General features: G+C 38.3%; 2 protein-coding genes across 4 annotated transcripts; one reads left to right on the plus strand and one right to left on the minus strand.

Annotated features, from left to right (window-relative positions):
* Positions 1-4709: 4709 nt before the first annotated feature.
* LOC115965265 lies at positions 4710-5624 on the minus strand. The gene has a single exon (XM_031084436.1). The coding sequence runs from the start codon at positions 5622-5624 to the stop codon at positions 4710-4712; it is 915 nt and encodes a 304-aa protein (XP_030940296.1).
* A 567-nt stretch (positions 5625-6191) lies between these two features.
* On the plus strand, positions 6192-23073 carry LOC115965709. Of its 3 annotated transcripts, none has more exons than XM_031085006.1 (3): positions 6192-6284; positions 20987-22576; positions 22669-23073. In XM_031085006.1, exons 2-3 carry the CDS (start codon positions 20998-21000, stop codon positions 23010-23012), a joined length of 1923 nt encoding a protein of 640 aa, XP_030940866.1. In that variant the 5' UTR covers positions 6192-6284; positions 20987-20997; the 3' UTR covers positions 23013-23073. The 3 variants fall into 3 exon arrangements, with proteins under 3 accessions (XP_030940866.1, XP_030940868.1, XP_030940867.1); XM_031085008.1 differs by having other exon boundaries at positions 20987-22500; positions 22669-22760; XM_031085007.1 differs by lacking the exon at positions 6192-6284 and adding an exon at positions 19046-19187.
* The last annotated feature ends 1706 nt before the right edge of the window (positions 23074-24779 follow it).

Below are 24779 nucleotides of genomic sequence, written 5' to 3' on the forward strand. Positions count from 1 at the left end.
CATTCTCATTACTTAGGACAAAAAGTCCTCACAAATTACATCCAAGCTAATTTGGTTTGCTATTATAGGGGGGTGTCTTCCACCCAAATATGACATTCATTACTACTGCTAGCTATCCTAGCCATAAGATGTGCAGCATTGTTACTCTGTCTGCAGATATGGCTTATCGACCAGAATTTAAAGGAACTCAGCCCCATTCTTATACCTTCCACCACCTTCATGATTGAACTTGGCCCCGGTTCTGCCCCTGTGACTGCTTTGACTACCACCTGAGCATCACTCTCCAACTCCACTTCCCACAAACCCAGGTCCCTAGCCAACTCAATCCCCCTTTCCAAAGCCTTAGCTTCCACCTCCAAGGCTCCAAAACAGAGAGGCAAATTTTTGCTCATAGCTCCCATAATCTAACCATCCTCATTCCTGATGACCACCCTGATCCCACTGCTTTTCAGGTTTGTGAACACTGCCCCATCAACATTAACTTTGTACCTCCCATGTTGAGGTGGGTGCCATTTGGTTCTAACAGTGGCAATACCGCCGCTAGGAGGCAGTGACTCATCTGCCACTTCTTTCACATACTCCCTGGCTTCCATTGCAATTTTCTTTGGGTCTTTGCACCTACCTTCATGCTTGAATGCGTTCCTATTATTCCATACCATCCACGCCATGATGGTAAACAGCTCCCAATCCAAGACACTTTCCCTCTCTTTTAGCATCCACACCACATCAATGAATTCCTTCGTGGGCTGATTCAGTTTAAGGAGGTTGAGGCCTACTTCCTTTCATACCTCAACAACTATAGCACAGTCCCATAAGGCATGGCTCGAAGATTCATAGACACCATAAAAGCCGCAGCTACTATCTGACGCCACTCTCCTTGATGCTAGGCAGAAATTTGTCGGTAAAATATTCTTACATGCCCTCCATAGAAAGTGCTTTATCTTGTTTGGGCAATTGAGCTTCCAAACCAACTTCCACAAACCTTCACTCTTTCCCTTATATGAACAAGCACCACTCTCTTTAGTTGAATTTGCTGTTTTAAGCATCTTGAAGGCCACCCCATACGCACTCCTCACTGTGAAGTTGTCGTTCTTTGATCAAGCCCAAATAAGGGAATCCTCTGGCATTCAGGGACTCAATGGTACTCCCAGTATAATATCAACTTCATGGGGAAGGAAATTCTTCTTGATAAGGTCCACCTTCCACATTCCGGTATCCCAATCTATAAGTTGTGCCACCTTAACCAACTCCTCATCTGAACCTTTGGGACTGATTACCTTAAAGTTGTCCGGGGTTGGAATCCACCTATCGCGCCAAATCTCCACTGATCTGCCATTACTGATACACCACCTTGATCCCATTTCAACCGTCTCCCTTGCTACCATTATACTTCACCACACATAAGAAGGCTTTTTCCCTACTTGTGCTTCCATAAAAGAGCAGCCCGCAAAGTACTTTGCCTTAAACACTCTATGGGTGAGTGAAGTCGAATTTTTGCTCAGCCGCCAACCTAGCTTTGCTAGAAGAGCCAAGTTGAACGCTTTCAAGTCTTTATACCCCATTCCCCCCTTCGCTTTGGGTCTGCACAGATTGTCCCACGATGTCCACACCATCTTCCGCTCTTTATCTTTCTGCCCCCACCAAAATTGGCTCACCATTGAATTAAAATCATGACAAAGGGAATCCAGGAGCTTGAAACAACTCATAGTATAGGTTGTAGTCGCTTGTGCTACTGCTTTAATCAGAATTTCACGTCCCACATTCGACAAAAGCTTGCCTTTCCATCCTGCAATTTTCCTCCCAACTTGGTCTTTAATGCGGCTAAAGGCCTTTATTTTCCCTTTCCCTACTAAGGTAAGCAGCCCCAAGTACCTCTCATGTTTGTGGATAATTTGTGCCCCAAATTTCTCTTTGATTTCCTCTTGTATCTCCCTACTAGTATTCCTACTAAAGAAAAGAGATGTCTTCTCCTTATTCAGTTTTTGACCCGATTCTTTCTCATAGTTGGCCAACACCTTTAGCACTTTATTGCCTTCGTCAACACTTGCCTTTCCAAAAATGATGCAATCATCGACAAACAAGAGATGAGAAATCCTTGGTGCCTCTCTACAAACCGAAACTCCACTGATCAGTCCCTCACTCTCCTCCCTTCTAAGCATGGTTCTCAACCCCTCCGCACATAAAAGAAAGAGGTAGGGCGATATAGGATCGCCTTGACGTAAACCCCTCGTTGGTGTGATCTTTCCTTTAGGCTCCCCATTTATAAGCACCGAATAGGATACCGTCTTCACACACATCAACATCAACCCAATCCATCTCTCCCTGAAGCCCAATTTCCTCATCATCACCTCCAAGAAAGCCCACTCTACTTTATCGTATGCTTTACTCATGTCGAGTTTTATTGCCATCAGCTCGTTCTTTCCCTTCCTCCTTTGATCTATGCAATGCATTGTCTCAAACGTCACTAATACATTGTTCGTAATTTGCCTACCGGGAACAAAAGCACTTTGGGACTCACTAATCACCTTCGGCAGAATCTTCTTCATCCTATTTGCTAGTACTTTTGATATTAGCTTGTATACTACATTGCATAGACTAATTGGGTGGAACTCCGTAATCTTTTGTGGGCAATTCACCTTAGGAATAAGCATACGAAAGTCTCATTTAATCCATTTGGCATCACCCCCGTTCTAAGGGTTTGGAGCACACTGTTTACTACATTCGGGCCAACAACATCCCAATATTTTTGGAAGAAGATAGGAGACATACCATCTAGACCAGGGGCTTTGGTAGGGTGCATCTGATTCAAAGCAATCTTGACTTCCTCCGCTCTGAACTCACCTAGCAACTCTTCATTCATCTCTGGAGTCACCCTCTGTCTCACTGCCCCAAAACTTGCTTCAAAAGAAGCTAGATGGTCTGAGCTATATATATTAGTGAAGTAATCTAGTATCACTGTCTCAATGTCCTCTTAGCTGTCCACCCACACGCCCTCATCCTTAAGCCCCTCAATTTTGTTTGTTCTCTGCCTTTGAGATGCCGTTGCATGAAAATTTTTTGTATTTCTATCCCCACACTTGAGCCACAATGCCCTTGATCTTTGCTTCCACATTACCTCTTCTCTAGTCAGCATCTCATTGAGCTCCTTCCTTACTTCATAAATATACGAAGCTGTTTCATGTAATCTGTTTTGTACCTCAAGCTAGTGGAGCCACTCCTTCAAGAATTTCAGCCTTTTGTTGACATTCCTAAACACCCCCCGATTCCAATCTTGTAGAAGCTCTTGACAGCATCGAATTCTTTCTATGATGCTAAGATCATAGCTAGTCTGAAAGGGAACCCATGCCCTTTCAATCACTTCCTTGCATCTGTCATCTCTAGCCCACATCGCCTCAAAAACAAATCTCCTCTTCTTAGGTTTTGGGCGCTTTATCTTTGTCAGAAACAGAGCTAACATGCAATGGTCAGACGCTGACATAGAGATATGATGAACCCGAGCTTCAAGGAATTGTTCCACCCATTCTCATTTACCACCATTCTATCTAATCTAACGAGAGTCCTCAGTTTCCCTCGTCTCCCATTGCACCAAGTAAATCTCTGCCCCACAAAACCCAAATCAAAAAGCCCACGGGCATTTAAGCACTCCTTAAAACTACCCATCTGATTTGCATCACGCTCCAACCAACCCAACTTCTCGTCTGGATGGGTGATTTCGTTGAAATCCCCAACTACTATCCAAGGCATATCACACTGATTTTTTAAAGAATTTAACAACTCCTAGGAGACATACCTTTTCCTTGCATCTGGATGCCCATAAAAGCCCGATGCCCTCCACAGCTTCACCCCACCACCATAGACCACCACGTCAATGTGAGAGTGAAAGCAGCTTTTGAACCTCACGTCTACCCCTTCTCGCCCAACATTGCTAGTCCTCCACTCCGACCATCACACGACACCGTAATCCCTTGAGTGAACTCCAATTTCCTCTGCAAATCTTTGACTCTACTCGAACTCACTTTGGTCTCCACTAAAACCAAAACTGGGTTTTTGGATTTCAACTCGTCGATGAGGATCCGGACCGCTAGGGGTGACCCTAAACCCCGAAAGTTCCATGCAGGCACACTCATAAGGCTTGGCAATGCTGCTCCGTAGCCACCGCCTCTCCGCTATCCCTCACTGCATTGTGTTTTTGTGCCTTGCTACTCTCCTGGCGTTTTCTTTGCTTCTGAGTAGTAATATTAGGTTCTAATTCTTGTAATGGACTCATGCCAGGTCTTTTTCCCAAACGTATCTCCTCCTTTGTCTCTTTTGTTGGGCTTGTGTCATGGACCTTTCTGGCCATACATTTCCAATGGTCACTTTGTGGTCCAAGTGTTTCTGCAACCCAGCCCAAATTTACATCGAAGCTCATTGCCATTGGGCCATTTTCCTTATCCACACTCACTTGGCCCACTACATCTCTACTGCCTTCTACCTTTGGCGCCACACGAAATTCAAACGGTTTCTCTGCCTCAGGTTCAGTCCCTTTCACCCATTGCATCACTTCCACCGTTTGTTTTTTAGCCTAGAGCCCTTCCCTGTTTTCTTCATCCAAATTGGCAATGATTCCATTAGGTTGCTTACCGAGGCTGGTGTCCTTTCCTTTTTCATGATCCCCCTTTTGTTTTTTGCTTTCCTAACCTCCCTCTATAGTCTCATCCCCTCTATCATTAGCTCCCATGCGTGGCAGCGATGAATCCGTGACTTTTCCCTGCCCCAGACTCTGGCCCGGCACGTGTAGGGCCTTTTCTTCCCCCCCCCCCCCCCATCACGTCCCTCATCGGATCTCCCTTTGCATACCACCCTTCCTCTGTTCCAAACTTTATAAGATCTCCATCACCTCTCCTCGGCACCTCACCCCTCAGCCACACCCCATACTGTAACGTTGGTAGTTTCGACAAAACTTCCACCTTCCCCTCCGGACAGTCCTGTAGCCCATGACTGAGTATACCACACTTGTAACAAAATTTTGGAAGACATTCATATTTAAACGTTATCCAATGTTGTTCCCCACCCTCTGTGGCTATCTTTTTCCCCCATATCAGCTTCTTTGTGACATCAAGCTGCACCCTTACTCTGAGATATTTTCCCCATTGGACACCTGATTCTGCGACATCAACTTCCACAACCTCTCCCAACTTTGATTTGATTGCCCAACCTGTCTCTCTAGTCCTACTGTGCATAGGTGGATTGTGTATTTGCCCCCGGAACGGTGATTGCCACAGTTGGATGTCTTTTGGCGCCTGTTCACCCTCAAATTCCTTCAAAAGAATCGGTTGTTTCTTGTAAGTCCACAGGCTCATATCCATTATCCTCTTCTTATCTCTTCCATCTCCAAACTTCACTAGGAATAGCTCTTCCCCAATCTCGTTTATCTGCACCCCTTTGTTCGGTTTCCATAGCATCCTCATGGGCTTTCTAAGAGCCTCAATGTTCATGTATTTTTGTGATAGAACCTTCATCAAAAGACAGTTCTTTCCAACCATCTTCGCTGCGTCCGTAGTACCACTCCCTAATGATATACTCTCATCTTCTTCCTCTGTAAAGGAAAGCTTCTTCCACAGTTCCTCCAGTTCGTCCTCCATCTCACCCCCACCTCTGTTGGTCTTATAGAACGAAGACCACAACACTCTTGCAAGGACACGGCTTGCAAGACTAACTGCTACCACATGCAACACAAGGCACTTGAGAGCACCCTAAGCGGCATGAGAGCACATGCTTTTTTTTCCTCTTTTCCAAGTTGGTCCGGTGCATGTAGTGCACATGAACAATTTTACTTCAAGCAATATTATAGAAATCGAACCGATGTATCAAATAATCAAAGAAGGGTTTGGATCTCAATTCTATAGCCCGATTGAGATTGATCCAATGGTTGAACCACTTAACATCATAAATAAATTAATTTATACTTTTATATAATTAATTAAAATAAATATAAAATAAATTTGTTAATCATAATAAAGATAGAAAACTATTTTTTTTAAAAAAAATTTTAAAGTAAAATGGTATAAATTTATGAAATTCCACCCACTTAAAACGTTTTTAGGAGGCTACGTGCCACCCATGCATGACTTTTTGTCCATGAGCTACACCTGTCGCCACGAGGCCCACGACAGGCCTATTCTAGCCTCAACTCAACCCCAAATCTCCGATCAATCTCGGGTGCAACTGGGATCCCTCAACACAAGAATTCCTGGCATTTCCGATGGACCAAGCTTCAAGCTCTTTCTTCTACCAGTGACTAAGTAGGTTGAGCAAAATATATATAACCAATTATAATGTTTGTTGATTGGTTTTTCCTTTGTTGGTATGTTCTCTGAAAAAGCTTTGGTGTTGTTTACTACAATTGTTTATTTACATATTAGAAAATACCATCTTTCATAATATACAAGAATGTGTTATTAATAGATACAATGAAACGAAAATGGGCAATTAGATATGGTCCAAAAAATTGATAGAAATCAGATTACAATGAGTAATGGGTATAGTACTCCTATTTTCTTAGACGCATGTTTATAATCCTTCATAAAAAGTAAAACAGCAAGAATTATAAATACAAAACTCATTAATCCTCAGTGGCAACAGAGTATGCGTACAATTTGGACGAAAAATCAGATTACAAGAATTGAATAAAATGATTAATGGGTATATATAATTTTCCAAATCAAAACCAAATCCTATTCAAGAGTTGAAAAATTAGGATAACTTGAAAAATTAGGATAAGGGGAATACATATATTAATAACTTTTTTAATTATATTTTTATTTTTAATTTTAAATATATTAATGTTAGGCATTTATTTTTTATATGTTGTTAGAGCATTCACATCAGCTCTTGCATAACTGTGTATAAATGTGTAAAATACACATTTTGACCGTTTTTACACATTTTAAAGCAAAAAACACACTACATCAGTCCAGCTAAAATCATGCATAATCGTCTAAAATTTTTCACGAGCTACAGTACCCGTGTAAATTTACACGGGCACTGTAGCTCGTGTATTTAGTTTTTTATTAATTTCCGTTCGCACCAATTTTTCTCTCTCTTATCCGTGCACAACGACCTCAATGGAAAAACAAACAAACCCAAACGGAAAAACAAACAAACTCAAACGGAAAAAAAAAAAAAAAAAAAAAAAAAAAAAAAGAAAAAAAAAACCCAAACGGAAAAACAAACAAATCCAAACGGAAAAACAAAAAAGAGACAGATCGTTGCTTAAAAACCAACACAGAGATATACTTGCAAAAAAAAAAAAAAAAAATCCAAACGGAAAAACAAACAAACCCAAACGGAAAAACAAAAAAGAGACAGATCGGTGCTTATCGGAACGATCGGAGCTCGTAGGTCTCGCTTGGTCGGAGCTGTGATAATGATCGGAGCTGTGGATCGGTGATCGGAGCTGTGGATCGGAGCTGTGATGATGATTGGAGCTGTGGATCGGTGATCGGAGCTGTGGATCGGTGATCGGAGCTTTGATGATGTGCATTGGTTTGTGACCGAGAGGGAAAGAGATGAGACAGAGAGAGACCGAGAGGGAGATAGAAGAGAGAGAGAAATCAGAAAATATGAGGGAGAGGGAGAGAGAGCGCGTATAGAGAGAGAGAGGTCTTTCTGTTTTTTTGGCTGAATAGAGAGAGAGGTCTGGAAAAATGAATAAAGAGAGAGAGTGAGAGCGCGTATAGAGGGATAGGCAGTTGAGCGAAATAATAAAAAAATGAGAAAGGTGATTATTTTATTAAAATATCTTGTAAAATAGAAGAACTGATGTGGGTGTTTTATATAGGTGGTAGTGTAAAATAGAAAAAGTAGGTTTTTTCGTGTAAAATAGGCGGAAAATTTATACGAACTAATGTGAATGCTCTTAATGATATATCATTTTAAAAGCAATAATGAATAATAAAGTGAATATTTTTTTAAAGAGTTTTAACTTATGGCGTCCGCTCCTGATAATAGCTCTTTATCATCAAACCAAGACACCAATCAATTTTTGGTGTAGGCGGGGATTGAACCCCAGATCTTTTATACAACCATCAGAGACTTTAACAGTTGAGCTAACTGGAACCCACAATAAAGTGAATATTTTTTAAAGATAGTTTCTACCAATATGGTAAGAAATTTTACCAGTTGAGTTAATTAGAACTCATAATAATAAAGTGAATCTATAGCCATTATATGATCTTTAAAATACAAACCAAGATTCAAAAGTGTAAATAAAAGATAATTAGACAATTAATTAGTGTTCAACATTGAAAATAATATGTAAGAAAAAAAAATCCTTATAAGTTTGGACTATCTCTCACTGTCAAGAGGTTGGATTACAATCTTATCCAAGTTGTATCAAGGGCATATCTTCGACATATCAACACATGTTTATTAAAAAAAAATTACGAATATCACACACATCTCACACACATGCAAAGAAATCCAGTTTGATATGTATCAAATACGGATATTTAGAAAGAAAAAAAAATAGTGTATCTGTGTATCCTAGTTAATTTGTGAGTCAAAAATAGAGTATCCATGTATCCTAGTTAATTTGTGAGTCATTGACGTTGTAATTGTTTCTCTTCAATGAATTTTCATTGAGACTTCTTTTGTCCTGTAATGATTTTTCCATTAGAAATGTTTTCCTTTAAGTTTCTACTTTGTGACCATTATCTGTGTAACCAATTTTTTTTTATTGCTTTGGTAATATCAGAGTTCCATTGGGGATGGCCCCCAAAAATTTAAAAAAAAAATATATTTTGTATACTGATAAAAAAATCTTTTTATATAAAATATAAAAATATCAAACATGCGTAATTTTAAAAGAAAATCTTATTAAGGTTTATAAGAATGTTGAAGATTATTTATATTTAAACAGAGTCACATTTTTTTTCAACAAATGATAGAGTCACAATTCATTGGTGATTAGTGTGTTATACATACATACATACATATATATATATATATATATATATTGTAGGGTCACAATTTGTGACCCAAGCCCAAAATGTATGGAATCTTGGTCCAATAAGTCCAATACAAAGAATTTGTAGAGAATGGGTCAAAGAATTAGGTCCTAATGAGTTGGACAATGGCTAGTATTGGATTAAAAGACAATCAAGCACAAATAAGAAATATTGATGTCAATGGACTTTCAGTCCGAGGAGTTCACAATTATTGTATATTGATCACAGTTGGACTCTAAGATAGTTTGGATTGCTACAGTGTTTTCTCCCCCTTTTTTTCGATCTCCATCTCATGGGGATCTCTCACATTATATAGCCCTATTTGAGCCATCTTGATCCTACACTTGTTGATCATCTGAATTTTCACTTGAGTGTCTGTCTCATCAAACAGCTCCCTTCAGCCTTTTATGAGTTGTGGTAAGCAAGACAGCACTGTTCAGAGGTCCTCTTCACATAAATGTAACCAGAAAAGTAGCTGCAATGCATTTAATGCGGGGGTAGCAACTTTTCCTTAGATATTTTGTGTTTCCTTCTTCCTCGTATGTTTATATGGCACATTCCTATCACTAGAGCCTTTCGGAGGGGCCCTCTAATTGCTAGAGTTATGCATTTGAGCTACATCTATCGCATCCGAGGAGGTATTCCTCCTCGAATCATCTTTCATGTATTCCCTGTTTATGAGACTTTAATCGAGAGTCCCTTTAACAACCTTTTTCCTCTCCTCAAACTTGTCAATTGTCCCGGGTGAAGCCCAAAACCCAATATATGATTTTGGGCCTTTACCCCCCCCCCCCCCCCACACACACACACACATATATATATATATATATCCTATTGGGTTATGTTTTGACTTTATTGTGTGATTAATTGTTAAATTTTTCATTTTGTGTTGTTAATCATTGTAGGAACATATAAAATTTGTTTAAGTTTGATTTCTTTATATATGAGTTTTGATTAGGTCATGTATAGCATGGAATGATACTATTAGTTTTTTGTTATAGGTGAAATGATATTTAATTTTATTTTTCCAATTATTGATATGAAAAGTATTTTCAGTGGTAGATTCAGATTTTTATCAATTTTAAAAAAGGAAATAATAAGTTTTTAAGATATAATAAATGAGCCTTTTTAACTTTTTAAAGTTTTTAACTAGTGAGCACATTGGTGCCCATCTTCCTCCTTATTGCCCTGGGCATGTAGGGGTAACCACCTTCCCCTCCTATACATTAACACTCCTAAAGTTTAGGCTAATACCAGCTAGGTTGAAGACATTCCAAACTGACTAACTTGGTCTTTAAATCCAACATGTTCCATAAATCATTACTTTTTTTTTTCTCTCTCTCTTACAATGATTAGTGACTAAGGTGGTCAATTTTGAAGTGTCTTGAACCGTCTTGAACTGGCATTAGCCCAAGCTTACTTTTGGGCATTAACTATATTATACCCTTTTTTATTAACCAAAAAAAAAAAAAATTCTAACTTTATACATGGTTAAAAATCTTTAGGAGAATTTGGGGCTTTTTGGTTTCTAAAAAACCATTAATCATCACTCCTCACTCAAATATCATCGCTCATCACTCTATAACTCATTTCCTATCACTCAATAATCCCCAAATATCTCCAAAACCTGGTTTTGCACCAAACTCAATTCTGTTTTTTAACTTCAAAAACTTAAAAATGTGGGACCCATTTTTAAAACTTAAAAAACTTAAAAGTCAAAAGTTGCGGCCGAACCCATTCCAAAACATAAAAAAATCAGTTCAGTTTGTCAAAAGTCACGGCTGGACTTGAGAAGTGCTTTGACCGTGGGTCCCTCAATGTGTGTGTATTTACAAAAATGCTATCATAACTCAGTTTCCATAACTCAAAAACACCCAAAACTTATTTTCAGTTTTGCTAACTCATTACTCAAAAATTAGAGAATTGAGTAATGGAAACGAAACATGAAAACAAATCCAAACAGCCTTTCTCTACGTGGGTCCCACTATTTTTGAGTGATGAGTGATGAAAACAGAGTGATGGGTGATAGAAACACCAAAATCCAAACAGCCCCTTATACTCCAATTCTTTGAAATTTGAAATTTGGAGAAATGACAATCCACCCCAAACCTTCAAACCTAAAGGAAAAAAAAAAAAAAAAAAAAAACACTTCACTCTCTTGAGGTTTGAAGAAATTAACAATATCCCATTTTGTTTATATTAGTAATGAAATATTCTAAACTTTTATACAAACCTCTTTACAAATGTTTAATCAAGTTACTTAAAAAATAACTGATAAGTTTAGAATAAAAATGCAAAATTTATCAAGTACCAAAACACTTGCAACAGTAAATCTCCTCATAACCTATTAAAGAAAATAATAATAAGCAAAATGCATATTTAATATTTTTTAAATACTCTTTAATTAAAAATTTAAAGGACAAACTTTAGCTATAAAATTGATTGTACTCTGAGGTTATAACCTTACTCAATATCTTTTTATTGGTAGTGAATTTTGACAAATTCAGCATTGGATTATATCTTTTTCTTATATCTTCTTCTTATCCTACGTGCTTACAAAATTTCTAGAAAATTATAGATCAATAATTATGTCATCAATATATTGTTTAAATTGTAAATTTTTGTAGTTTAAAATTATGTATAAAATATAAGTTTATAGATCATGTGGGGTCGGGGAATTTATGATCCGGCCCACACTCTATTAGGGCCTGGGGCCCGTGCCGAGGGGGGTATTTGCCAAGGACGAATGGGGAAAGGCCGAAGTGTCCAGTGGAACAGCCGAGGGTGACCCTGTCCTCGGCACTCCAGGACTTCAAGGGGAAGAGCAACGTCTCGATGATGGCTGCCCCCAAAAAGCCCCCTGAAGGAGATGTGAGTAGAATGGGACCCACGTGGGGGTACGGTGCGAAACTGGTTCAGGGTAAATACGTCCCCTCCGCATTAAATGCACCCGCCAGCATCCTGACCATGTTAATGAGAAAAGACGCCTGGACAGGGTGACTTCGATCATCGCAACTAACAGAAAGCAAGGAGTGACAGCTGATGGGACGGGCACAGAAGCAGGCACCTGCCTGATCAACAAGTGGAGGGCTAAGATCAACCAGGAAGGGCTATATAATGTGAAGGTTAATGCACCGAAAGGGGGGCTGGGAAAAATAGCCAAAAACCAGAGTCTCCCAGCCCGCCTCTAGGAGAAAGACTCCTAGGGCAAACACGATTTAATTATGTATGAATACCACGAAAATACCACCGTCTGGTGACCAAGGTCTAGCCTTTCAAACCCACGCTCTATAAATGATATTGTTTGGGCCTTTTTACGTGCGAACTCAGTATCGTTTTGGGTCGTCACAAATTGTGTCCTTACAGATCATATAGTAAATAATATCTTATTGACATAAAATTTGACATTTGTATTAAGAGTGTAAAAAACATGCAATTCAATGGTTATATTTTCAAAATATGAAGTAATTTTTGTTTTATTAAGTACAGTTGTAGCCTTAGGCTACAACTAATTTTGTAACTAAATTTTGTCCAAATTTAAAATAATGAATTTTAATTTTAAATTGAAGAATAAATTTTGAAGACAAAGGGCAAGTTAGCACACAACATTTTTAATGATATTAATATAAAAATTTTTGGTCAATCGGGGAAAGGTGTTCTTTTCCCTTTTAAATTTGTGGGTGGTGTGTCGTTTTCCCAACTTTAAGTGAGGGGAGGGAAGTAAAGTGTAATTACATCCAAAATAATTTTTGCCAAATATACACAGAGTCTCGTCAATCCAAATAAAATTGTGTTGAGGTTCTCAGTAGGGGGTAGTGGTTACACTCTCTCGACTGTAGCATAGATTTTCCATTCCTTTGCGAAGGATGTTGAGTCCCTCTAGTAACTTTGTTGCTAGTAGGGTTTGTTTTGTTTCAAGCTTATTGTTTGCTCGGTACGGTGGACAGAGTGTATGATAGAATGGATGAATTAACGCTAAGATGGAAGAGTCTTTCATTGGCGGAGATGGAGGATTCGAAGGTAGACTTAACGAGGGATAAGAAGAAAACGGGTACTGTGTTGGCTGCGAAATTCTTTACACACAGAAATGTGAACGTGGAGGCGATGGCAAGGATTTTCCGTCCAATATGGTGAACCAGGGGAAACTGCAAGGTGAGTGACGAGAAGGATAATGTGGTACTGGTGTCCTTTGAGTTGGACGTAGACACTGAGAAAGTCTTTCAAGGACAACCGTGGGCGTTTAATCGTCATCTGGTAGCATTACAGAGGTATGATGGATCAGTGCCAATTCAAAATTTGGTGTTTAAGAAGACTATGTTCTGGGTTCAAATTCATAATCTTCCCTTCTCTCTATTAACAATGGAGGCAGCGTTAAGTATTGGAGAAACCATAGGGGAAGTACATCATCCAAAGGATACTGGCGAGATGAGAGGTGGAAGTTTCATGAGAGTTAGAGTTGAAGTAGATATCACGAAGCCTTTATGCAGAGGATGGAAAATATCTTGGGATCAATCATATGAAGGCTGGGCAGCTTTTATGTATGAACGTTTACCAAATTATTGCTACTGGTGTGGGCTTGTCTCGCACGATGATAAAGACTATGTGTTATGGCTGAACAGTAGAGGCATGTTACGAGTTGAGGATCAACAATTTGGACCTTGGCTCAGGGCACCTCAGTTTAACTAGGCAAGGAAGACAGTTGTGGAGGTACGGGGCTACGACCAACCAAGGAGAGAAGTGGCTCAATCAAAGGTCTCTGACGTCGTGCAAACCAGAGAGATAAGGAAGGAGGGTTCACGGCGGCCTGTTGAAACAACCACAGATACAGGGACGTCGGCGATGGAGGAAAACGGTGAAAGGATGGTGCCAAGCGAGGACGGAGTAACGTACGGGACCATATCTCGGATTTTGAGGAGGCATTAAAAGACATTGATAATGCTATCCACAATTACTCTCAGATTTCAAACTTAAATGTCGCTGATCCTGTAACGGCTGGAAATCAAGCTGTCAGTAGTTGTAATTTCGTAAACATCGAAATAATGGAGGAAGATCATACTTGGGATAATCAATTAACGGTTTCAAAAGGAGATACATTGGATAGTAATATTGGCGCCAAGATATCTAAAGTTGATTTTAATATGGGCTGGGTGGACACGGGCCTGAAAGGAGGAAGTAATAAATTTAAGCCCATTCTCAATGGAAATAAAGGGAATCATAAGTTAAAGCCCAATAGTGGGTCAGTGCTACAAAAAGGAAAAGAACCATTTAATGGGGATAAACGACCAAAAAAAGGAATGTGGACCAGAAAGGTGACACAAAGGCCAAATTGTATTGAAAGCCCAACTCTGAATGTTGAGATTGGTGTGAAATGAAAAGTAAAGGCTTCAAACAGAGGCATGCCAGAGGGGGTGGTTCAAGAAAAAAAGAAGAAGGTAACTAAGAATAATGAAGACACAGAAGCGGCGGAGGTTGCTGGGCAACCCCGCCAAGACCAATGATTCTCTTAAGCTGGAATTGCCGGGGGCTTGGGAACCTCTGGACAGTTAAAGCCTTGGAAAAGGTGGTGAAGAAAGAAGATCCCAATATCGTTTTCTTGATGGAGATGAAGTCTAACAGAGAGTGGATGGAACAAGTTAAGGACAGGTGCAAGATGAAACATGGGCTCATTGTCCCTAGCAATGGCAGCAAGGATGGTTTGGCTATGTTGTGGAAGGAAGAAATTAAGGTGAATGTGAAGACATTTTCTCAGGATCATATAGATGCTTAGGTTGAAGGAGGGTGGGATGTGGGCTGCTGGCATCTCACGGGGTTCCATGGCAACCCGGATACAGCAAAAAGACCGGAGTCCTAGGCTAAACTAAAACACCTTCAAGGTACGTCATCACTACCATGGCTTGCAATTGGTGATTTTAATGAAATTATTAGTCTCACAGAGAAGGAATGAGGCAGAACAAGGCCAAGAAGACAGATAGAAAATTTTATTGATGCTATTAATCATTGTGGATTTAAAGATATAGGCTTCATAGGGCCGAAGTATACTTGGTTGTATCAGAAGTCAAATGGAACACAAATCCAGGAAAGACTTAACAGGGCGTTGGCTACTAAGGAGTGGCTGGACTTGTTTCCAACAGCAAACCTTTATCACCTATCTTCATCGGCTTCAGATAACTCACCTCTCTCACTCCATTTGGTGCAGAAAAAGAAGAGGAAGAAATGAAGAAAACTTTTAAATTTGAGTCAATGTGGTTGAAGGATGATAGGTGTTAGGAAATTGTAAGGGTTGCATGGGAAGAGGGAGTACAATCAAGCACAGATAGGGTTTTAAGGAGTTGCTTAGAACGGTGCAGGTCTGATCTTGATGCATGGAATAAAAGGGAATTTGGTCACGTGGGGAGGAAAATATCTGAACTTCAAAGTAGGTTGGAATGGTTGGAATCACAGCCAGCAAATCCGGATAACATTCATGCTTTGAGGAATACAAGGGTGGATCTGAATTGTTGGTTGGAGACAGAGGATGAGATGTGGCGCCAAAGATCAAGACTTAATTGATTTAGAGAAGGTGACAGGAATACTAGTTTCTTTCATGCCAAAGCCTCAGCAAGATATACGAAGAATTACATTGAAGGTTTATTTGATGAGCATGGGCATTGGCAAGAAGATGAAACCAAGATTGGAGAAGTGGTGGTGGATTGTTACAGCAAGCTTTTCACTTCAAACAGGCCGGGCAACTTTGATGAACTTCTAGAAGCCATCCAGCCAAAAGTGTCTACGAGCATGAATGAAGAGCTTACCCAAACCTTCACAGCTCAGGAAGTTAGAGTGGCTTTGAAGCAGATGTACCCCCTTAAGGCTCCTGGTCCAGATGGCATGCCTTCTATTTTTTTCCATCACTTTTGGAACACATGTGGTGTGGTAGTCACAGCTACGGTTCTGAATTTCCTCAATCATGGTATGTCCCCTCCCAATTTCAATGAAACTCATATTGTACTTATCCTAAAAATAAAAGAACCAAAAATAGTATCTGATTATAGGCCAATTAGCCTCTGCAATGTGACTTATAAGATTGCCTCAAAAGCAATAGCAAATAGACTAAAAAAGGTTCTTCCATCCATTATCAGTGAAACCCAAAGTACTTTTGTGCACAGAAGGTTAATTACTGACAATGTTCTAGTTACTTTTGAGACCATGCATCACATTAGTCAGAAAAAGAGGGGTGGGGTAGGTGAGATGGTTGTAAAATTAGATATGAGTAAAGCCTATGATAGGGTGGAGTGGACATGTTTGGAAAAAATTATGGACAAATTGGGTTTTGTGGATAAATGGAGGAAGTTGATTATGCAATGTATTACTATTGTTACCTATGCCATAAGGATCAACGATTTTCCTAAGGGGCACCTTATTCCTTCTAGGGGTATCCGACAAGAAGACCCCCTATCTCCTTATTTGTTTCTTTTGTGTGCAGAAGGTTTGTCAGCAATGATTAAAGTTTCGGTATGCAAAGGAAAAATGGAGGGGATTAGCATTTGCCGTGGTGGACCAAAGCTCTCCCATTTATTTTTTGCAGATGACAGCCTCATTCTACAGAGCATCAATAGCTGAATGTGATGCATTGCAAGGAGTATTGGAAGCATATGAAACAGCCTCAAGACAACAACTAAATAGAGCCAAAACATCTTTATTCTTTAGCAGCAACACCCCTAAGGAGATTCAGGAAGTGATAAAAGGAAGATTTAGCGCACAAGTTATTAAGCAGCATGAAAAGTATCTAGGCTTGCCGTCCCTGGTGGGAAGAAATAAACGGAATACGTTTAATGATATAAAGGAGAAAATTGGTAGAACACTGGCTGGATGGAAAGAAAAGATGTTGTCTAAAGCTGGAAAAGAGATCTTGATCAAAGCAGTAGCACAAGCTATACCAACCTACACTATGAGCTGCTTCAAAATACCTAACTCCCTTTGTGATGAGTTGACAACTATGATTAGAAAGTTTTGGTGGGGACAAAAGAAAGATGAAAACAAGATTTCGTGGTTAAGTTGGGAGAAGATGCGTGAACCAAAGTTGAATGGAGGTATGGGTTTCAAGAACTTAAAATTTTTTAATTTGGCTTTACTGGTAAAACAAGGATGGAGACTTCAAGTTGGCCACGACTCTCTTGTATATCGAGTCTTGAAAGCAAGATATTTCCCGAGATGTGATTTTATACATGCCTTAATGGGCACTAATCCCTCATATACTTGGCGGAGTTCAATGGCAGCCCAAAATCTAGTAAAGGAGGGTTTGAGATGGAGAGTGGGTAATGGGGCAAGTATTCATGTATGGGAGTGTTAACGTATATTATGTTATGGGGTTTAGGCCCAGCTAGGTTACTTGTATAGCACACTTGTACTTGTACTACACTTTACTTGTACCACACACATATGCTTTCTATATAAAGGCACTGATGTATATTCTTTGAATTGAGAAATACAATACTATTGCATTCAGTATTTCTAACAGGGAGGATAGGTGGTTGCCGGTTCCTTCCACATATAAGGTTACATCTCTAAGGCTGTTCTTACAAGCTGGTACTTGCGTACAAGAGCTGATAAATGAGGATACTGCTGAATGGAAATCCTCAGTCATTGATGCATTATTTTTGCCCCATGAAGCTGATATCATCAAGAGCATACCCATCAGTTCTAGGCTTCCACCGAATAAGCTTATTTGGACGGAGACCAGGAATGGTTTGTTCTGGTGCACAGCGCCTATCACTGGCAATAACACGGTCAGTTTCAAGCAGTAGAGGCACGAGCTCTAATCACAGTACCCTAAAACGTTTCTAGAAGAAGATTTGAAGTATTCCCGTTCCGCATAAAATTCGACACTTTATTTGGAGAGCTTGCCGTGATGCTCTGCCAACAAAGTCAAACCTGCTGAGGAGAAAGGTTATCCAAGAGGATATTTGTGAAAGCTGTAGGGAGGCATCAAAGACTGTGGGTCATGTGTTGTGGAGTTGTCCGAAAGCCAAAGAAGTTTGGGAATGTTCAAAGTTGGTAACCGGGTGGAATGAAGGGGCAAACCACACTTTCCAAGATCTCATGTGGATGTTGCTATTAAATGGAGATGCAAGGGAGGACAAGGTGGCTCACGCTGTCACTACTGCATGGGCAATATGGCAAAGCCGGAATGAAGTCAGATATGGAGGTGTGAGGAAATCGGGCAACAAATAAGCAGTTGGGCGTCGGACTACCTTAGGGAGTACAGGGTAGCAGTCGCACAAACCGCTCCAAGTGCACCTGTACCACAACAGCTTATATCTTGGTCTCCACCGCAAAATGGCCACTTTAAAATTAATGTTGATGGGGCAGTTTTTTCAGAACTGAAGGCTGTAGGAGTTGGGGTGGTTATTAGAGATGATAAAGGGAGGCTTGAGGCAGCTTTATGCAGAAAAATCACAGCTCCAATGGGTGCAATTGAAGCAGAGGCAAAAGCTTTTGAAGCTAGTCTTTTGTTTGCTAAAGATGTTGGGGTTCGGGATATAATTCTGGAAGGTGACTCCTTGGTAGTTTATAATGCTCTCTGTAATATTTTCCCTCCCCTTCTTCAATAGCTTCAGTTGTCCAAGGTATGTTAGATATCAGTGGGGACTTTAGGAGTGTGAGATATTCTCATATTCGAAGACAGGGCAACGTACCAGCCCACATTTTAGCAAAGCATGCATATGGCATTGCAGATTATATTTCTTGGATTGAAGAGAACCCTTGCTGTATAATGCAAGCTCTTATCCATAACGTAACATCTATTTCTATTAAGTGATAAAAGTTTCAGATTTCCCATCAAAAAATAAATAAATAAATAAAATTGTGTTGCCCTAATTTTTGCTAAATATACACAGAGTCTCGTCAATCCTAATAAAATTGTTGTTCCATGCCATAAAAATTTCCCCTAATTTTTGTTGCCTCTTTTTCTCTCCCCCAAAAAAAAAAAAGAAAAAAAGATAGCCTTCTTTTATTTTTATTTATTTATTTTAAGAATAGAAAACCGTGTAGCCTAGGTTTTTTGGTTTTTTATTTTTTGGGGTGTCACCACCAGAAAAGAACAGAACTTTCTGAAGAATCTGAACAAGAAACGTGAATTGTTAGAGCCCAAGAAAGAGTTAATACTGATCTCATCGTGAGAGATGATATAAGTAACGTTCCCCTTGACATCCGCTTCTGGTAAGCTTGACACCTTGCAACGTTATCTCTTTTGGGTTTCAATATAAGAAATATGCACTGTGCTAATGTGTTTTGAATGTAAATTGCTTTTCATATTTGTACAATTGTGGGGTTTAAGTAAGAACATATTAGTGGGTGTCAACAAATTCGTGGAATTTTTGTGTTACTGGCAGGAATCTTTTTCTTGAAGAGAGTCTTTTAAGCACAACTTGGTCTTTAACTTGTGTACTGGTGGGGCCTTAGTCAGCTGAATAAATGAGTAGGTGTGAAAAACGTGGGGAAATTTTTCTGTCCCTTAGCATGGGTTATGCTCAGTGCAGCCAAAGGCGAAAGGCGATTTTAAAGCCCCAAGAAGGCACCAGCCCGAATGAAGCAAGGCGCCAAATTCTAAATATAAATATTCTAGATTTAGAGTTCAAATCTAATGTATTAGATGAATAAGAATATTATAAACAAATTTCTAAAACTCTGTTCCTAATGGATAGGAACTGATCTATAAAACTAGTTTTTGGGTTCAAATCGGGAGAGAGCCTATGTTTGTGACAAATAGTTAATACTCATATATTACCATTCAAAAATTAGTCTATCCAAACACCAACTAAGTATTAAACCAAATACTGTTCATAAATTCATATTAGGAAGAAGAAAACTCCTAGACAAAACATTGAACTTCATAACTATCCATGAAAAAACAAATGCATTTGAAGATTGAACATTGTAATAGCTTGAATGTGGTTGTAAGTACTCTGGTTGGCTTTGATTTTTAATAATATTTTACATTACCTATCAAAAAAAATAATAATAAAGCTTGAATGCGGTTGTAAGTTTTAATCTAAAGGTCATCATTAGACTCTTCATTCAGGTTGCCATCACTTTCAAAGCCACTTGAACCTGATTTATAACCATCAACATTCTCTTCCTCGGTCTCATCAGAATCAACATCTTCCTCTTAAACATTTGGTTGTGATGTTGAGGCGTTTGAGTTTGCCCTTGATTGTGTTTGGAATCTAGTATTCTTCCTTGCTTCTCCAACAGTGGCAGCTCTTGCCACTGCACCCCATATCAAACCATCATCATCATCATTATCAACCAACTCGTCTTCAGCATCCATAGATGGCTCAATACCAATTTTCCCCAACAGCCATTCATTACTTTCATCTCTATCATCCAAGGAGATGGGATCAATAACATCACACTTATCATATTGTGCCTTCATTTTTTTATCATACTTCACAAAGAACAAATCATTTAGTCTTTTTTGTGCAAGTCTATTCCTTATTTTTGTGCGAATCTACAAGTACTTGTGAAAACTAAGTATTGGTGATTAATTACACCTTTGGAATTTTCTATGGAATAATGCTGCTCATCAAATGATAAAATCTACTTATTATACTTAAAATCTCACCTGCCAAAACACACAACAATTATGCTCACAACCACAAGCACTACAAGTCAAGCTCAAGATTTTAATAGCTAACTGTTGCAAATTTGGAGTTGAGCTCCCATTCAAACTCCACCACTCAGCTATGTTAATAAAAATTAGTATGAGTAATGATATATCATAACAGTTAGATTTTAATTTGTAAAAAGTGCTTGTCATTTTAATTTAGATATATTTTTATTCTTGCATAAAGTTATCATTTAGAGAATGCCTTTGATGGAAAGGTTTGGTCGGCATAAAGTAAGTATTTAATATTTGAAAGAGGTAGGATAAATTTATTTTTATTCATTTTTAGAATCTTTGTTTAGATTAATTAATTTTTTTCAAATATTATATTCTTTTCTTTTCTTTTTTTAAGGGAAAATAAATATGGTTAGAAAGAAAGATCGATTTTGGAGCTATGTTGAAGACCTAGATGGCCGTTTCAAATGTAACTTTTGTCAGCATAATTTTGCTGGGGGTGCTTCTAGGATTAAATATCACTTGGCTGGAGTTAAAGGTAATGATGTAGATATTTGTACAAGTGTGCCTGAAGATGTTCAAAAAGAAGCTTATCTAGCAGTTGGAGGGACTAACAAAAAACTGAAGAGTGCATCAAGTTCTAGCAATGCTAAAGAGAGTAAAACCACATTGTGTTCAATATCGAAAGGTATGTGCCACGCTACCAATTCAGAGATGTGTGGTAAAAAAGATAAGAATGCAGTGGACAAATTGCTTGCACAACTTGTTACAGTAAATAACATATCATTTGATGTTGTTCAAACGACATCCTTTATTCGCTTTGTGCAAGGTGTTGCTGAATATGGTCCTGACTATAAGTTACCCTCTTATTTGACTTTCCAAAGGAAGCTAATTCCAGACTTGAAGGTAGAAGTGGAAGAGTATATTAGAAATGTTAAGAAATCATGGTTGGTATCTGGTTGTACACTTATGTCAAACATATGGAGTGATGTAGAGCATAGAGCATTTATCAATATTATTGCATATTCTCCTAGTGGAGTAATATTTTTGAAGTCACTTGAAGTTTCAAGAGATAAAATAACAACACTATATATTAAAGATATCATCTCTTCAGTAATTGAAGAAATTGGGTCAGATAATGTTGTTCAGTTGATCACTGATAATACTACTAATTTTGAGTCTGCTGGAGATATGCTTATTAGCAAGTACCCTTGGTTGTACAAAACTCAATGTGCTGCTTACAGCATTAGATTGCTTTTGAAGGAAATATGCAAGGAAGTTGATTGGGTTCAAAAGATAATTATTGATGCAAAATCAATTGTTTCATACATGTATAAGGATGGTATCATTTCGTCCCTTATGAGAGAGTACACAAACCACAAGGAATTGAAACATCCTTGTAAAAGGAGGTTTTCTTCTAATTTCTTGATGCTTCGAGCTATTTTGAATGTTCAAGATGAATTGCAGTTACTTCTTGTATCTTCTAAGTGGAAAAATTTGAATCATAATGAAAAGGACATTGCTAAAGTTGCTAGTATCATTCAAAGTGCAGAATTTTGGAGTCAAGTGAAAGAGGTGTTACTAGTGTTGGAGCCTTTGGTTCGAGTTCTTCGATTAGTTGATAATGATTTGTCAACTGCAGGATACTTATATGAAGCAATGGAAATGGCAAAAGAAACAATGAAGCAACAGTATGATAGCAATCAAGACAAATATATGCAGATATGGAAGTTATTTAGTTGTAGGTATACTGAAAATATAATGCACCCAATTCATGCTGCTGCGACATTTCTGAATCCTGCTTACTTGTGCAGTGAGAAATTTATAGAGAGTCACGAGATGAAAGATGGTATAAGTTTCATTTTGGAGAATTTGGTGGCTATTGAAGAAAGGGAAGATTTCATGAAAGAGGTGCAACTTTATCGCAATAAAGTACCGAGCTTGTTTACAATTACGGCAAAGACAATGTTGAAAACATCTCATCCTAGTAAGTTCAATAGCTTTGATATAATTTTAATATTTAACTATATTATTTCTTGATAAATTTTATGAGCATATAAATTGTAATTTTATTTGTAGGAATATGGTGGGATTTCTGCGGAGATCGTCTTCCTATCTTACAAAAGTATGCCATTCGAATTTTGAGTCAACCATGTAGTTCTACCTTGTCCAAGGGTTATTGGAATGCATCTGAGCTAGCACAAAGAAAGAAGACAAACATGTTGACATTTGAGATGTTGGATAATATGGTGAATGTAAGATTGAACTCAATGATGATGGAGAAATTCAACCCAGGTGAATCTCGAAACTTGGAGCCAATTGATCTTTGCAAACAATATGAGCTTCCTGAATGTGTTGATCATGAACAATTTTTGTTGGATGATGCATTAAGCAGAGTAGTAGAAAAGGGTATTGATGACTGATTAATTAGGATCAAATATTTGAGACATTTTAATTAATCAAAACATTATAATGGTCCTAAATTTGTTTATCATGGTTATTGTAGTAATTTTCTTTACTAGTTTAGATTATTTAAAATTGAATTGTTAAGGTTCTGCTATGTGCCTGTTATACAAATCTCATTGTATTTATCAAAAGAAAATATGAAAAATAAAATTCCATATATATTAAATTTAACCATGTTATGCCCATATACTATTTATGAATTGTTGCTCCAAATTCTTGAAACATACTTTTCTTAAAAGAGGCTGAATCATACCTGTCCTATATTGAGTGTACTAACTAACTGTTAATTATTTTAGGAAAAGATGTCATACAAGTATTTATCTAGCTCCAGTTCTATATGGTTTTTTATTTCTACTAGAAGCATATACTCAGTTCTTTGCAAAGCTTTCCATACTAGTTTCTTTTGTGTAAGGTAAGGAAGAATTTATGGCTGAAATTTTCCTGTGTTGTCGTGGAGGGTGCTAGCTAGCCCACTACTAAACATATTGGTTCTGATTGGGGATTCACAAAGCGAACTAAGTTTCAGTAACCAAGAATCAAGTCATATTGCATGATGCAAGTGATGAATTTGTGGGGATCTGGTTAGTGGAGGCAAGTTTGGCTATGAGATCTTTTGGCTAAAGGTAATGTTTAAAGCCTAATGAAGTAAAAGGTATGCAACTTCTTTTCATTCTCCCATCCTGTTGTATTCTACTGCAATATGACAAACAAACTTAAGCCATTTGTCAATCGTTGGATAGAATTCAAGATAATATTATTGGCTTTGGACAGTGGAGTTTGTGAATTTAATCGTTGAGATTAGTCTAGATAGGGAGATAATCTCCTCTATGATTCGGAAGTTGTATAAAAGGAGGATGTTTTAAAACTGTAAACTTGCTAATTAGCGTAAGCAGCATGGTTTTATAAATCAGTACGATCAAAGAACCTTTTTTTGCTCCCGGTTCTTGATTTTGACCAGTTTTGGGGCTTTTACTAAATTGAATTGGTGCTTTTGGTTCACGGTTGTACCAGTGGGTCAGTTTCGGTCCAGTTTTTAAAACTATACTAAGCAGTCAACAATTTTTGGAAAGACTTAAATAAATCTAGTGTATAAATATAATTATTGACAAGTAAAGATGCATTTTTATGTACTGTACTGACATGGCTACAATCACTAAATATTTTTATGCACTGTAAAAATCTACGATCACTAAATCGTTTGGTACTAAAAGGACTTTAATTCCCATGCTGTCATTTCCCCTTATCTAAGTGCTGTTTCTCTCCTTGTAATTATCATGGTTCTAATGTTTGGTATAAAAAAAAAATTGTTATATTTGTGGTATTTAAACATATTTGGATTTTTGTGGATTGTTTTTACAGCATATAGTGCATCAGTGCACGTGACAGATCTGTGATTAAGTGCTATATCTAATAGTTTTCTAGAGTGTTGTTGGCAATGGAAGTACTTCTGTTCGTGTCCTGGTTAACATAGGGTGCCATTTTAGATTTGCTTTTGAGATTGAAACAATTTATATTAAACACTTTTTATCATTTTGCATCACGGATTGATGCGCGACTCTAGTCATTCCGTGTTGCTGCAACAAATTTTCATTTTGATGAATGATCTTCCATCTAGGTGTGGTACGGTGGCTGTTGGAATTTGTTGGGCAGCATTAGACTCTGTAGTAGCCACCATATTGAGTGTGCATCTGGTAGTTTTGAATCTGCTACTCTGTAGACATCCC

The sequence above is a fragment of the Quercus lobata genome, chromosome 10 (genome assembly GCF_001633185.2).
Source record: "Quercus lobata isolate SW786 chromosome 10, ValleyOak3.0 Primary Assembly, whole genome shotgun sequence".
In the NCBI taxonomy this organism is placed as follows: Eukaryota; Viridiplantae; Streptophyta; class Magnoliopsida; order Fagales; family Fagaceae; genus Quercus; species Quercus lobata.

Bases quoted from the DNA above. Each gene is read 5' to 3' on its own strand.
- LOC115965265 (XM_031084436.1), bottom strand. From the start codon at position 5,624: ATGGAGGACGAACTGGAGGAACTGTGGAAGAAGCTTTCCTTTACAGAG.
- LOC115965709 (XM_031085006.1), top strand. From the start codon at position 20,998: ATGGTTAGAAAGAAAGATCGATTTTGGAGCTATGTTGAAGACCTAGAT. The intron at 22,577-22,668 runs GTAAGTTCAATA...TTTTATTTGTAG, and splicing joins GTTGAAAACATCTCATCCTA to GAATATGGTGGGATTTCTGC.